This window comes from Chrysemys picta, chromosome 1 (assembly GCF_011386835.1).
Source record: "Chrysemys picta bellii isolate R12L10 chromosome 1, ASM1138683v2, whole genome shotgun sequence".
Lineage (NCBI taxonomy): Eukaryota > Metazoa > Chordata > Testudines > Emydidae > Chrysemys > Chrysemys picta.
Window position 1 is genome coordinate 139,052,406 of NC_088791.1, and position 14,348 is coordinate 139,066,753.

A 14,348-nucleotide genomic window follows, 5' to 3' on the forward strand; every position below is an offset into this window, starting at 1 on the left:
CCCAGAGAGACCCTCTGTCTCCAGTCACTTCTGATGTCCTGCCAACCCCTCCTTGGCACCGATGGCTGGGAACGGCTCTGGATCTGTTTTAAGGTTGAGACTATCCTGCAATCTGATCCCAACAGGGGAGAAGGGATAAGCCTTAGTAACCAGGAAAGAGGCCACAAGCATCTGATCAGAATCATGACAATTTATTTATAACCTTAATTATATGGTGCTGAGGGGTTTTCCTCACCACTATATTAAACCACTTCGCCTGGGGGAATTGCTGCATGCAGAGATGAGCAGAGAGGATTCAGCAGGGCCCAGAATACAGCTCCATCACTCACGCATTTTCCTGCTCAACATTGGCTACGATGGGGAAAAGAGAATGTGAGAGAGTTACAGAGGAATCAATGACTCACGGAGGGGAAGCTTTCCCTCTTGCAGATCACCTCATTCTGGAGCTGCAGAGACACTGCCCTGACCAGACTATGGCTTCTCTACCACAGTGGCCGGACGCATCCCTAGAACATTCAGGGCTTCAGCCCCGACCCCTTTCCCAGCAGTGTTGAGTCACCCCAACCCTGGAAGATGGTTTTTCATTAATCTGTTTTGCTTTGCAGCCTGTTTTAAAAAAGCCCTGATGAGAAGAGGGATCCCAAGCTTGGGTTTTGGAAGGACTTGCTCTTGCTCTTGCTCTGTCCCAGCAACAGACACAGAAAGAAGCAGAGACTTGTCTTGACTGAGGGGGAGAACGTAACCTTGGGACTAACCAAGCCTGCTGCCCCAGACTCAAGGCCTGAATCTAGAACTTGACAATGCGGGGGAGTTGGTGTTCCCTTCTCCCCTGAGCACTTAGGGGTGCTGGCAGACCACCCCAGGACATGGGGCAAAAGAGAACAGCAACTTTTACAACCCTCCAGACAGGCTGAGGAGACTCAGGCTGGGTTTCAGCACTGTTCTAACTGAGCAGCCCTGAGCAGTCTGAAAACCTCAGAGTCGTCTCTTCATACGCTACCTTTGCTGCAGGGGGCGCTGTACTCAGCAATGGCAAATTCATCTGGAAGACACAAGGGAAGGGAGATGTGATCAGGGCTGTGTGAGACCCAACCAAGACTCCTCACACTTCCACCAGGCCCTGCAGCAGAGAACTGGCACCACACCAGAGATCTCAGGCAGGAGAGGAGGGAGCCCTGTCTCCAAGGGCACTGAAGGAACCTCAGCTGGGCTCCATGGGAGGAAGGCAAAGGTTACCACAAGGCTACAGCACAACAGGCATCTCCAGTGAGTCTGTGCCAAGTGCCCTATGTCCGTTTGCACCTTGCCTGACACACGACCACTGGGGTTGCCGTTGGGCTCTGGTTTTGTCACCCCAATTTCCTAGCTGGGAACAGAGGAGTAAATGTGCCTCCCCCAGGTCACACCCAGAGCTGGGATCCCAGGGCAGGATCTGAACCCAGGACCCTCCTAGATCCCTTTGGCTCTAACCTACGTGGATTAGCAGACCGAGGGGTCTGGGGCCTCAGATACTCCCATGGTGCGAGCATGAGGTCAGTGCAGGATGATCCCTAGCATGTAAACCCTGTGTGCCCCGCAGTCTCATCCTGGAGCAGGGAGATGCTCAATCCCATATCCCAGCAGGTTCACTGTGACTCTGAATGTGACTTCTCCCCCCTTATGACAGGCCCACCAGCCTCCACTGCTGCCAGCCCCACCCGCACACACACCTGTCTCATAGTAATCATAGACTTTCACCACCGCCGGCTTCAGGCTCTGCACGGGGAAGTCCTGTTCCACCACGAAGGAGAAGCTCTGAGTCACATTGCTCACCTGAGAGGGAAACAGACGAGGCTCAGGAAGCTCTGAGCCACTTCACCCTCTCCTTCCACATCTCCTCCCCCCATCGGTGCCCCCCATGATCCTGCAGGTCTAGCATCTGCCCCCCTTGGCTGCAGGGCCTGGCAGGGATTCAGGCCCTGAGGGAGGTGGGATAAGCCCTCCCCAACCCCAGAGTATGAGCCACCGTCCCTGATACCCGTAGGTGGGGGGAGATCAGGGCCCTGGCTCTGTGTTGGGGAAGTGCTGAAGGGAAACACTGGGCAGGAATACATGGGTTTGTCTTTCCAAGCTGAGGCTTGCGAGATCCCCTCCCCTGGGCACTTCTATTGGGAGTACATTGAGGGTGACTCTTCCTGGCCCATTCCGGCCCCGTGCAGCCACTCACCTGCTCCATGTAGAGCAGCACGTGGTTGGTGCTCAGTTCTGTGCGGTGGATGTGGTGATGTCCTTCCAGCTGCCAGCAGCCAAGGGAGAGAAGCAGGATGTAACTGAGCCCCCCTTCGAACCACCCCACAGCCCTAAGCAATGGGATGCTTTCACAAATTCATGGAGTCCAAACCCAGAAGGACCATTGTGATCATGTAATCTCATCTCCTGTATAACCGTGGGTGTAATTTGGGGACACTGGGGGGTGTTGTCCCCCCAAACGGCAATTCTTAGGCAGGTGTGGAATTTGCCCCCACACCCCCCCACATGCGCAGCCCCATTGCCCTGACTGGAGCTGCCCCCACCCCCTGCCACAAATACAGAAATCAAATTACGCCTATGTGTGTAACACAGGCCAGAGAACTTCCCCAAAAGAATTCCTAGAGCAGATCTTTTAGACAAAGACAAACATCCAATCTCGATTTAAAAATGGTCAGTGATGGAGAACCACCGGGACCTCTTTCCCCTGGTGCTGTCAGGGAAGAGGTGTAGTATGTGTCCCCACCCAATTGGTGGACTGGAGGTGTCAAGTGCATCTGAGGGGCTGGACCCCAATCAAAGGCAGCACCAATTCCAGTATACCCAGCCTCAGTCAAACAGACCTAATAGTTCTTCCTCATTCTCTAGGTCTTAGACTGGCTAACACTGTCTGCAATGCCGGGGTCACTGCACAAGGTCTCCATAAGCCCAGGCTGGAGTTAGACATGGAAGGAGCTGCTGTCTACACTGCAGATCCTGCAGCTGGGAAATCTGCAGGTGAAAGGCTGATCTGAACTGGCCCCTGTGACAGAAGTGGGGTGGGGACTCTCAGACCCTTCAGGATTCCAGTGGAAAAGAAGAGAAACAGACGACATGGGGGGCCCTACTGCTGCAGATGAGACCAGGCTGCACCCATAATATGAGGGGTCAGGAATTGGAGCCCACTGGGGGCCAGATACCTCTCAGGTGGGGCTGAAGGCAAGGGGCTCTGGAGAGGCTATAGCCCATACACAGAACAGGCTGTTACCTTCCTCACTGATGACTTCACAGGGATGAATCCTGACAGCATCTTAACATCAACGATGACCATGTTGGAGACGGGGCGTTTCCCTGTGTAACTGGGAGACCAAGCAGGAAATGAAACAAGGTTTAATACATCTCAGCACAGAGCTGATGCACCTCAACTCTGATTGGCACAGGTGCACACTCCCCCGATCTGTAGCATCTCCCACCCCACCTGCTTGTCCACCTGCAATCTCCTGGAGTGACCCATCCCCAGCCGTAGGGCTCAAAGGCGCTGACTCCATGTGTGCTCCAGGGCTGGAGCATCCACAGAAAAAAACTGATGGGTGCTTAGCACCCACCGGCAGCCCCCCTATCAGCGCCTCTCCCTCTCCCCAGTGCCTCCTGCCCTGAAGTGTCCAGGAGGAGCTGCGGAGAGGGGGTGGAGCAAGGTTGGGGCGCGCTTGGGGGAGGGGGTGGAATGGGGTGGGAAGAGGCGGGCGGCGGCATGATGGGGGTGGGAAGAGGCAGAGCAGTGATGGGGCCTTCAGTGAAGGGGTGGAATGGGGGCAGAGCCTGGGGGGAAGCACCCCATGGCACATTAGAAAGTTGGCACCTAAACTAGGGCTGCTCCGGAAGGCCTGGGCATGTGAGGGGAGTTACCTGATGTTTATGGCAATGCTAAAAGTCCTGTGGACCTGGGGGCTGTCACATGTCTCGGGGACCGTGTGCACCTCCAGCGCGCATGGTGCCTCTTCCGGCTTGGGGAGCACGTTGTACCTCAGGCTGGTCTGGAAGAGAATGCACAGTTCTATGTGAGCCTGTGCGTATCTCCTCTCTGCTTATCTCCTCTGCCTCCTTCCCCCGGTCCATCTCATTCCCTCCTTTGTTTTCTCTTTCTCCTTCCTCCTCTCACTAGCTCCCCATTCCCTAACTCTGGACATGCTCTTTCCTCACAGCTTTTCCTATTTTCTCATCCTTATCTCCATCTCTTTCTCCCTTCCCTCCCCTACCCATCCCACCTCACCCTGCCATCTCCAGGATGAGCCAGACGCCCTCAGCAGCAGCGTCTCCCTCTCCCCCTGCCCCTGGGCCCCTCACCTGCACATAGACACATCCTTCTCCTGTCACCCCCGTGCTGTAGTCTCCTGGCACCTCTGGCAGTGCCACATGCTGGAGCAGCAGACGGTTCGTGTGATCCACCTGGAACTGGGTCTGAAAGTTCCCTGTGGATTGCAGGGTCACTGTGGATGCTCCTCCGCTCTTGGTGTAAGTAGAGGCTCCATATCGGGACAGGGCCTGGAGCGCCACCACTGTGTCCTGCCAGACAAGAGATGGGCCCAGGTGCCCAAAGGAATGAATGAGCCATTTCTATGGGCCTGGAGCCCCCACTCCACCGGCTCCTCCCACACAGCACCGCCCTGCTCAGAAAGGTTAGTTTTTCCCATTTCCACCCATTCTCTACCCATCACTCCCACAAGCCATTCACCTATTCCCTGGACCCAGATCCTCCAAGGTATTTAAGCACCTTTCTCCCACTGAAAGCAGCCAAGTGTCTAAGTACCTTTGGGAACGTAGGCCTTGGGAATTCTGACACTCCACTACAGGGAGCTGAGGGAAGAAGCCACCCACCCTCCCGTGAAGGAGCAACCTGAAGGGACAGCTGACAGGGCAGACAGATAACAGAGGCAGATGCACCCACGTGCCTCAGCAGCAGGAAAACAGAATTACAACCCTATTGTGTTAACCAAATCCCTCCGTGAAGTAGTCTTCCAAAGGGAAACACTTCATGCATTGTCTTCAAGAGGGATGTGTTTTGGGCTGCCTTTAATCAGGTGGCACTTTCTGGTTCTACATAACTCGGGATGGTGCCCCCACCCCACCTAGGGTGACTAGATGAGAGGAAGAAAATATCGGGACACATGGGGCGGGGGGGCTGCCGGCAGAGCAAAAAAAAAAAAAAGTGGAGCAGGACGCGGGACAAACACCTAAATATAGGGACAGTCCCGATTTTATCGGGACGTCTGGTCACCCTAGCTCCACAAGGTGTGTCTGGCAGTGGCTAGCTGCTGCTGCTTCTCTGGGGAGTCCTCAGCTCCCGAGCTGGATTGGCTGGGCTGGATGGGGTCAGTGCTGGGGGGAGCTGAGGAAAGCGTCATGTTGGTGGATGCTCAGGACGACAAGTCTGCCCTCTGTACACAAGAGCATCACTTGTCCAGTCTCCTGCCTCATTAGCCCACTAAGGCCTGTGGGGATCTGATGTAGCCATGCTCCATGCTGTGACTATCCCATGATCTAACCCCCTCAGAAACAGAGGTTCTCTAAACCCTGCAGCGAGGGCACTGTCGCCCCATCCCCCTCCCCAGAAGGAGTCTGTCTCTGTTCCAATGCTGGGTTATTCATTCTTCTCTGGCAACCTGATATATATATCTCCTGCCTCCCCCTCCTGCCCTGGGTGTCTGAGGCTGGGGATGGGAACAGCTCACCTGGGTGGAGGAAAAGCCCCCGTTGGGATTCTGCTGCTTGCTGATCCACTTTGCAATTTGAGCTGCTAATGATAGGTCTTCTTGGGATGGTGCCGGCCGCGTGGGGAGGTAAGCGAGGAGCACGTAGGACGTCATCTCCACCTCGGCGGAGGGAGCACGGGGGTGATAGAACGGGAGATCAGCCTCTGGCTGCTTCCCGGCCTCTGCCAGTGAACGGAGCCATTTGCAGTGGGAGAAGGGAGAGGGAGGAGAAAAGGAAATGTTTATTACCGAATATCTGGTTTTTGCCAAGAGGGTTACTGACATACTGTCACTGAGGATGGAGAATGGAGTCCCAACCCTTGCTGGGCATGTCAATACAAAGCATGAAGGTATTAAATAATCCCTCATGATTGGATGTTAGGATATAGATATTCAGGCCTGTCTGTAAAGGCCTATACTTTAAGAATTTAGGTGTATTCTTATCACTTAGCTAGTTATAGAGGTATAAAAGAAAGAATCAAAATCACTGTCTGCCTGTGTAAGGGCCTTCTCTTACTGTGACAGTCTGAAGCTCTGTTCTTAGGCTAAGGCCTTCAGCTAAGCAGCAGAGGCAGCCATAAACTGAGAAATGTACGGTCACATCCTCACATTCCAAATTAGTCACTTTGAAATAAGGTGCTATTGGGCTGTTAGGAATATCAGGACAGGATTGTATTCCTATCACCTCCAGAGAAAGGGAAGAGCCTAGAAAATGTAAAAGGAAACTTAGTTTGATAGCATCCTGTCTGGCAAGAACTCACTTATCAATAGCTGGGATGTGAAATCCTCATCTCTTTGTTCTTCTATAGTCTCCACTTCCCTATTGTTTGTCTGTATAATCTCAGTTTGGTTCTGTGATTGTTTCTATCTGCTGTATAATTAATTTTGTTGGGTATAAACTAATTAAGGTGGTGGAATATAATTGGTTAAATAACCATGTTATAATATGTTAGGATAAGTAGATAGCTCAGTGGTTTGAGCATTGGCCTAGTAAGCCCAGAGTTATGAGTTTGATCCTTGAGGGGGCCACTTAGGGATCTGGGGCAAAATCAGTACTTGGTCCTGCTAGTGAAGGCAGGGGGCTGGACTCGATGGTCCTTTCCAGCTCTATGAGCTAGGTATATATTTTATTTATATTATTGGTTAGTTAAATTTCAGTAAAATGATTGGTTAAGGTATAGCTAAGCAGAACTCAAGTTTTACTATATAGTCTGCAGTCAATCAGGAAGTAAGGGGAGGGATGGGAACAGGGACTGGGGGTAGGGGAATTAGAATCATGTTTCGCTGCATGGGAATAGGAACAGGGAATGGGAACAGGGACACAGGCAAGGCTCTGTGGTGTCAGAGCTGGGAAGGGGGACACTGAAGAAGGAAATTAGAAGTTGCTGGAAGTTTACCCCAATAAACATAAAATTGTTTGCACGTTTGGACTTTGGGTATTGCTGCTCTCTGTTCATGCGAGAAGGACCAGGGAAGTGAGAGGGTGAAGGAATAAACCCCCTAACACTAGACCCCTAGTACGTTTACAGAGACTATATAAAACAAACAGGAATAATGAAGAAGGGAGTAGCCACGCTGTCAGGCTGAAAAGCTTCCATCAGTCAGACCCATCTGAGCTGCAGCCAGACACACAGGAGACAGTGACCGAGCACTACAGCTCTTTTGACATGAATTTGGAATTCTTTTTTTCCATTGTGCATATTAAAAAAACCCAAATAAATAAAGAGCCAATCAAAGAAGCAGAGCTCAGCCAGAACCAGTACTGCACACCCAGATGCTTCTGAGGCCTGGGGACCGTCTCATTCTGGAGCCAGAGCCAAAGCCTTTCCAGACTGTTTTTTTCCCTCCTTTCCTTAGAGGTCCCTTTATCAGGGCAGCAGGCTGCCACTATCAGGACTCGGATGGGTAAAGGGAGTGGGGGAGAGGGGAGGCTGCTGACCCAGGGGAACTCATGAAGGGGACTTTGTGCATGTGGATACGTACAGTGATGGGCAGGGGAATCTCTAGCAGCGCGATGGTGATGTAGGCAGAGAGCGTGACCTCATCATCCACCCCGCCCTGCAGGGAACCACAGAGAGAGACACATTAACCCCACGCAGCACCTAAAGCCTTTCCCTGCTGGGCCCTCTACATACTACATCCTCATGCCCTTTATCTGCCCACTCTTGCCATGCCCCATGATAGCTCTCACAAATGGGTATGTCTACACTGCAGCGGAGAACGTGAGACATGCACACACCAGCTCCGCCCAATCTGGTACACTAACAAAGGCAGTGTGGCCATGGGTGGCAGCTCTGGCTAGCTGCCCAAATACAGTCATGCTCAAGCTTGGAGTATGTACTTGGGCAACTAGCCTGAGCTGCCATGGCCACACTGCTATTTTCGTGGCTGTCTGCCTGTGCTGGGAAGTACACTCCCAGCTGCCGTGTAGACACACTCTGCGTTTCTGTCCCCATTTACCTCCCATGGTAGTTACCATGTATCTGCCCCCTCCTTTCTCCTCCCCATAGTAGGTCCCACGTACAGTACAGTATCTGCCCATCCGTATCTCCAGGGTAATTCCCAGGCCCACGTCATCCCCTGCTCCTCCCACCCTGGCCCCATGTGCTGACGTGTCTGAGCTGTTCCCATGCGGAGTTGTAGCTCTCTCCATGTCACTGAAGTCCTGTATGGGTCCCATGGGAAGCCAGCTGGGCAGATACGTCACCTTTATGGCATTGTTCAGGAGCGTCCCGGAGCTGCGGAAGCAGCCATTTTCCTTCTGCTTGCCAGCTAGCCAGGCCAGGGCATCCTGGATGTGCTTCTCCTCGATGAAGATGTGAGAGCGGGCCTGCGCGAAGGACTTGAGGACGAAGGCTGTCAGCCTGCGACAGACTGCGGACAGCGGTGAGAGCTCCCTCCCATGCCCTGTGCTCGCTGGAGGGGATGGGGTCCTGGGGCATCGCCAACCTGAGGGGAAGCAGCAGGGGCCAGAGAGCTGGTGGCCATGGAGCAGAGAGCATGAATACATTGCCTCCACCTTCACCCACCTCCACAGTCTCCTTCACACTGATTTCAGGATCCAGTTCAAACTCTCTCTTCCTGTTTATAAAATCCTCCCTGGACACAACCAGTCTCTCAAACTTAGGAGTCCTCTTCATGATAAATACAGCTCTTATAGCAGAGGGCCGCAGGGTTGCAAATGTTGAATCCATATTTAAACAGGGCTCCATGGGAGTTCCAGGGAGTTATACACCAGTTTGCCTGTACTTAGTAAATTAGTCAAAATGACAATTAAAAATAGCATAATAAAAGATTCAGATCATGATCTGATGGGGTCTAAGCAGCATGGCTTCTGCAAAGGAAAATTGTGTCTCACTAATCTCTTAGAATTCCCTGAACATGTCAATAAAGAGCTGAATGAAAGAGAATTGATTGACATAATTTCTTCAGTAGTCTCTTATGACAGACCTTCTCGAAAGCCTTTTGGAAAGTCTAAATGAATTGAATAATCATGGGATGAGGGTTAAAGTATTGTCGTGGATCAGAAATTGGTTCAGGGACAGAAAACAAAGATTAGAATTAAATGATCAATTCCATCATAGCACAAGGCTAACAGTGGGGTGCTGCGAGGTTCAGTACTAGGACTGGTGTTGTTTAATATACCTATTAATGATCTTGATAATGAGCGATCAATGGCATAGCAATTCCTATGGTCCTATCTAGCACCAGGTTGCTCTCTACCTCTAACTCAGTTTCACCACTACGGGTATGAGAGTCTCCCCTCTGCAGCTCCCTGTCTGGAACAGCCTCCCCTGGATCTCTTCATCTTTTTTCAAAAATGATCTGAAACCATCCCATCCCCTTTGCCTCTTCAGTTCTCTCTCTCCTCAAGGCCAGTGGGAACAGGTGCTTTTTATACACAGCAGGCTGATGAAACCTATTCCCTTTGGTGTGATATGCCAAGAGACTGTGAAAGCTCCAGCGAGCCCTCAGGCCTTTAACAGCATCACCAGTTGACTAAAATTTAACACTTCCTTTATGACTATATAACAGAGGAGGTTTAGGGGAGGCGTGACTGGCAAGAAATCTCACCAAGTATTCCCCAGCTGCCTGTAATGCTCCCCAAATGTGCTGTAAGAGCCATCCAGGTGCTTGTAATTCAGCTGCCTCTGATAACCTGAAATGGAAAGTTAAAGCAGGATTTATACATCAGACAATAGGGGGTGAGAGAGCAGCTCACCAGCTCAGCCAGTAAAGAGGCTCCTGGCCCTGATGTGTACTAGCCAGCACTGGTACACAAACATACACATCTCCATCCCACGAGCTAGTCAGCAGAGGGAACTGACATACAACACATGGGCAGCACCATCGTATTCCAGTAGGGGGAGTACCACACAGTCTGGTTAGCTAGAGCACCCAGGCTGAGAAGCCATTTCACCTGGCTACTGTGTGCAGCATTTCCACACTATAGGGGTGACTCATAGGATGGACACAGCAGCCAGTAGCTCTCTTGGAGCAATGAGTGCGCGTAACTGTAGTGCTCAGACAACTGACAATAGTGAGCCAAGAGTGTGTCGAATGGGGACCCCACTCCCCAGATACACAACCCAGTCCCTCTGTCCTCAGCTGAGGGAAGCTCTGTCTGTAGGTCAGGCAGAAACAGAAAGCTCCCAGCACAACCTTGGAAGGGAGCAAGTGAAGAAAGAAAAGCCCCGTCCCTCCTCACCACTGACTAAGTAGCCGATGGCCTTAGATTTGGTCTCCTCGCTCAGCTGCCCCGTTTTATTCAGATAGTCCAGGACGTAGATGTTGGGGGCAAACAGGACCATATTCTGCTCCCCGCAGCCGAAGGGCATCTGGAGGAGCTGCTGCAGGTTCTGCATGGCTGTGCCCAGGATATCGCCTGGGGATGGAGACACAGGGAGTCAGTGTGGCCCAGAGGTGGCCTGCGGAGGCAGAGTGCATCACAGAGCACAGGCAGTAACAGGTGAGAGAGAAGGACAGAGGGAAAAACAGGACAGAGCCATACCCTGAAAGAGGAAACACAGAGAGAGAGAATGGGGAGAAGGAAGGGTAGGAAGATGTCTGGGATAGGAATAGGGATACTTAGACAGAAAGGCCAACACACAGAGAAACTGATAAAGGGAGGTCAGGGAAAGGAGAACAGGAACAGGAAAAGAGACAAGGAGAGATGAATGGGGAGATGATGGGGACACTGATGAAGGGAGTGAGTAGCTGACCAGGTGGAAAGGCTGGCACAGCAGGCAAACAAGGAGCAGTGGCCGCAGCTGCCAGGGTAGGTCCTTTCTGAGTTGCTGCACTCACCCAGCACTATCACATAGGCTCTGGCTGAGCCCTGCACCACGTTCAGTGGAAGCTTCAGGGAATTCTTCCCTGCTTCTGAATTTCCTGAGGGAAAAAATCAGACAGATAGGATGCAATAAAATGCCCCCATGCTCAGCAGTGAATGGGTCCCAGAGCAGAGCCTGGAATGCTGCCTTCCACCCGCCCCCTGCATGGGGAACCCCTGCTTTCAGCAGCTCCATTCCTCCTAGCTGGACAGTGAGACGCCCAACTGTCCCCTCTGGCTTGGGGTCCTGTGACCCATGGGAAAAACTCCGCTCTTTCTATGGAGTGAGGTGCACCACCTGGCCCGATGGGAAACTGCAGTCTCCAGTTCTTTGGCCCTTCCTGTTTGCTTGCAATTGGCAGATGGTAGAATCCAGTTTGTAATTTCACTCTATAGAATAAGAGATTAGAGATGGAAAAGTCCCGTTAAACCCCTTTAAGCCCATCCTCCAGGGACTTGGGCCAGGATTGCTCATGCAGTCTATTCTCCGGGGCTTTGTCAAGCCCTAGATCTCAATGTTCCAAGCAATGTCCTTATGATTAGGAAATATGTCTCGACTCTCCACACAGAAACATCCCCACCATTGCTTAGTCTCTATCCTGACACCCCAAGTTCTCTCTGCACCCTCAAGAGTCTCCCAAATAATCCCACTCCCTCCTTGGGGCTGTCACTCTTCATCCACTGGCAAAGGACATAGATGAAGAAGGAGCAGAGAGGTCCTTACCATTTACACAGAGCAGAGAGTTGAAGGTTGCTTCCGTCTCAATCCCTTCGGGCTTGGGAGGGGAAGGAAAATGAGAAAGGTGAGAAGCTGCAGACAGACTGAGCATCTGGCATTAGGAACAGAGTCTGTGTGAGGACAGGGCGGGGAATCTTCAGAAAGGGACAGAGAGGCAGCAGGAGAGGTGGGGAGAAGAGAGAGTTCGACAAAATTGGAGAGAATGAATGAAGACAGAGAGAAATGTAAAGGGCCAAGTGGGTGAATCAGAGGAAGAGGGAGATTTGCAAATTTCCATGGACCGATGCTTGTAGATTCATAAAATAATAATTGGTTAGAATAAAATAAAAAACAGCTACTAATAAGTTATTGTCTCTTCACACCCAAGGGAAGAATAGTGCAGCTCTATTGCATGGGTTACTAGATACCTGAAGCACACTGTGCAAGATGGTACCTTAATGCCCCTATAACAGAGAGGACATGCACTATGTGTCATTGCTAACATCAGATGATGCGATAAGTTAAAGACAACTTACTACATAGTGGAATATCAGCAATTCTACATACTGTAATGCTGCAGATTTTCTCTTTCCATTACAGGACAGCAATAGGGTATACGGAGAATAGGAAGGGACAATATTACACATTATTATAACTGGTTATTGTTGGTATCATGAAATGTCATTAGTTATCGTTGCTTTTTTATGACACACGGAGAGGCTATGCAGCATTATGTATCATTTGTTACTGATTATAGATGCTGTATAATGAGCTATTGCTTTCCTGCAAAGGTGAGGGTATGCGGCATTGCCCTGTGCTATTTCATTTCACTGGGTAACAATGTCAGCAACCATTGCTGCCCTAGGAAAGAGAGAGGTTATGCAATGTTACCATGTTATGCTTATTTGGCACACTATGCAATGTTTTTTCTCTAAGGGAATATACAGTATTATATCCTATAGTGGGTGGGATTTTCCAAAGCACACCTAATACCCCTAGGTGCTTTGAATCTCCCACACATGTGCTTGTGTTAGGCTATGTAGCAAGTTGTCACAGCTTCCCTGTAACAGAGGAGGCATGGATAGTTAGAGTGTCACACTCTATATAAGTTATTACTGTTTTCCTATCCTACACAGAGCATTATAGCGCGGCTTATTGCCTATGTCACACTGTGTGAAAACTTACCACTTCTCTATACCGCAGGGACTAAGAGGCCCACATACCTCCACTAACAGCTGTTTGATCACTGTATCCTTCTGCCCTGTCTCAGGGAGCACTGCTACCTCGTTCTCGCAGGGCAGCTCCGTCTTCAGGGCCTCTGCACTCACAGAGAAATTCACATTACCTGAAACAAAGAGAAATAAGTGTTCTGCCAGGCACTGCAGCTACAGGGGTGTCAATGTCATTTCCATGGTGCTCCACTCTTCAGCACCACTGATTACAAGGAAACCTCTCTGTAGAGAGAAAGCTCATGTCACATCTCATGTAGGCCTGGGCTACACTACAAAGTTAGATTGATGCAAGGCAGCTCATGTCAGTCTAGTTGTGCATGTGTCTATATTTCAGTTTGGTTCCTACAGACGTAAGTGCCCTGTTGCACCGACTTAATAACATCGCCACCCCAAGCGGCATAGAGCCAGGTTTGATGTCCTTAGGTCAATGCAGTGATAGTGTAAATACTCCACTGCTTATGTTATCTGTTACTGTCCTCCAGCTGCTGTCCCACAATGCCCCACGCTGACTGCTCCGGTCACCATTGTGAACTCTGCTGGCCAGGGGTCACAGAAACCAGAAGCCTCCACCCCCACCCCCCACCTCCCCGCCCACCCTTTGAAGCCCTGCAAATTTTTGAAATTCCTTTTCTTGGGTACCCGGCTTGGTGGGCACACCTAGCAACTCTCCCTTGTCGAGGGCAACTGCTCAGCTGACATGCCAGCTACGCACTCCAGGCATGCTCCTGCCTGGAACAGACAGGAGATATTGGATCTTCTGGGCTTGTGGGGAGAAGAGGGCTTGTGCAGGCACAGCTCTGAACCAGGCATAGAAACATGGATATCTAAGAGCAAATATTATGCAAGTGAACAATGCCAGTGCCCCTTCCAATGAGCAAAAGGACATTCAACTGTCATTCTGCACCTGCTGAGCCTCTAGTTGAAATATTCCTTGGTGCTGTCGAGGTGGCCGGTGTACGGCTTCATGAGACAGAGGAACAAGGGTTAGGTTGGGTCGCCCAGGATCACAACTGGCATTTCAACATTGCCAATGGTAATCCACCAGTCAGGAATAAGGTCCCTGCTTGCAGCTTTCTGAACAGTTCTGTGTTCTTAAAGACGCGAATGTCATGCGTCTTCCCTGACTAGTCAACACTGATGTCAGTGATCCACTAACACTTGAATAACCACAGAAAAGTAGCCTCTTTTGTTGATGTACTCTGAGGCAAGGTGGTCTGGTGCCGAAAGAGGGATATGTGTGCCATCTATCACCCCACCGCAGTTTGGGAACCCCATTGCTGCAAATCCATCCACTATGTCCTGCACATTGCTGAGAATCACAGTTCTGCATA

The 14,348-nt window shown here is 51.0% G+C and overlaps 1 protein-coding gene across 1 annotated transcript in view; it reads right to left on the reverse strand.

Moving 5' to 3' along the window:
- Positions 1-175: 175 nt before the first annotated feature.
- Positions 176-14,348, reverse strand: part of LOC101945114 (alpha-2-macroglobulin-like) — a 22,635-nt gene continuing 8,462 nt past the window's right edge. The window contains exons 2-14 of the mRNA XM_065555123.1: positions 13,009-13,170; positions 11,792-11,843; positions 11,043-11,126; positions 10,444-10,620; positions 9,810-9,894; positions 5,715-6,027; positions 4,330-4,548; positions 3,892-4,019; positions 3,254-3,344; positions 2,207-2,275; positions 1,710-1,812; positions 1,001-1,042; positions 176-351 (exon numbers count right to left, since the gene is read on the reverse strand). Of these exons, the coding sequence (XP_065411195.1) occupies positions 326-351; positions 1,001-1,042; positions 1,710-1,812; positions 2,207-2,275; positions 3,254-3,344; positions 3,892-4,019; positions 4,330-4,548; positions 5,715-6,027; positions 9,810-9,894; positions 10,444-10,620; positions 11,043-11,126; positions 11,792-11,843; positions 13,009-13,170 (1,551 nt within the window). The 3' untranslated portion in view covers positions 176-325. The remainder of the gene's footprint in view (positions 352-1,000; positions 1,043-1,709; positions 1,813-2,206; positions 2,276-3,253; positions 3,345-3,891; positions 4,020-4,329; positions 4,549-5,714; positions 6,028-9,809; positions 9,895-10,443; positions 10,621-11,042; positions 11,127-11,791; positions 11,844-13,008; positions 13,171-14,348) is intronic.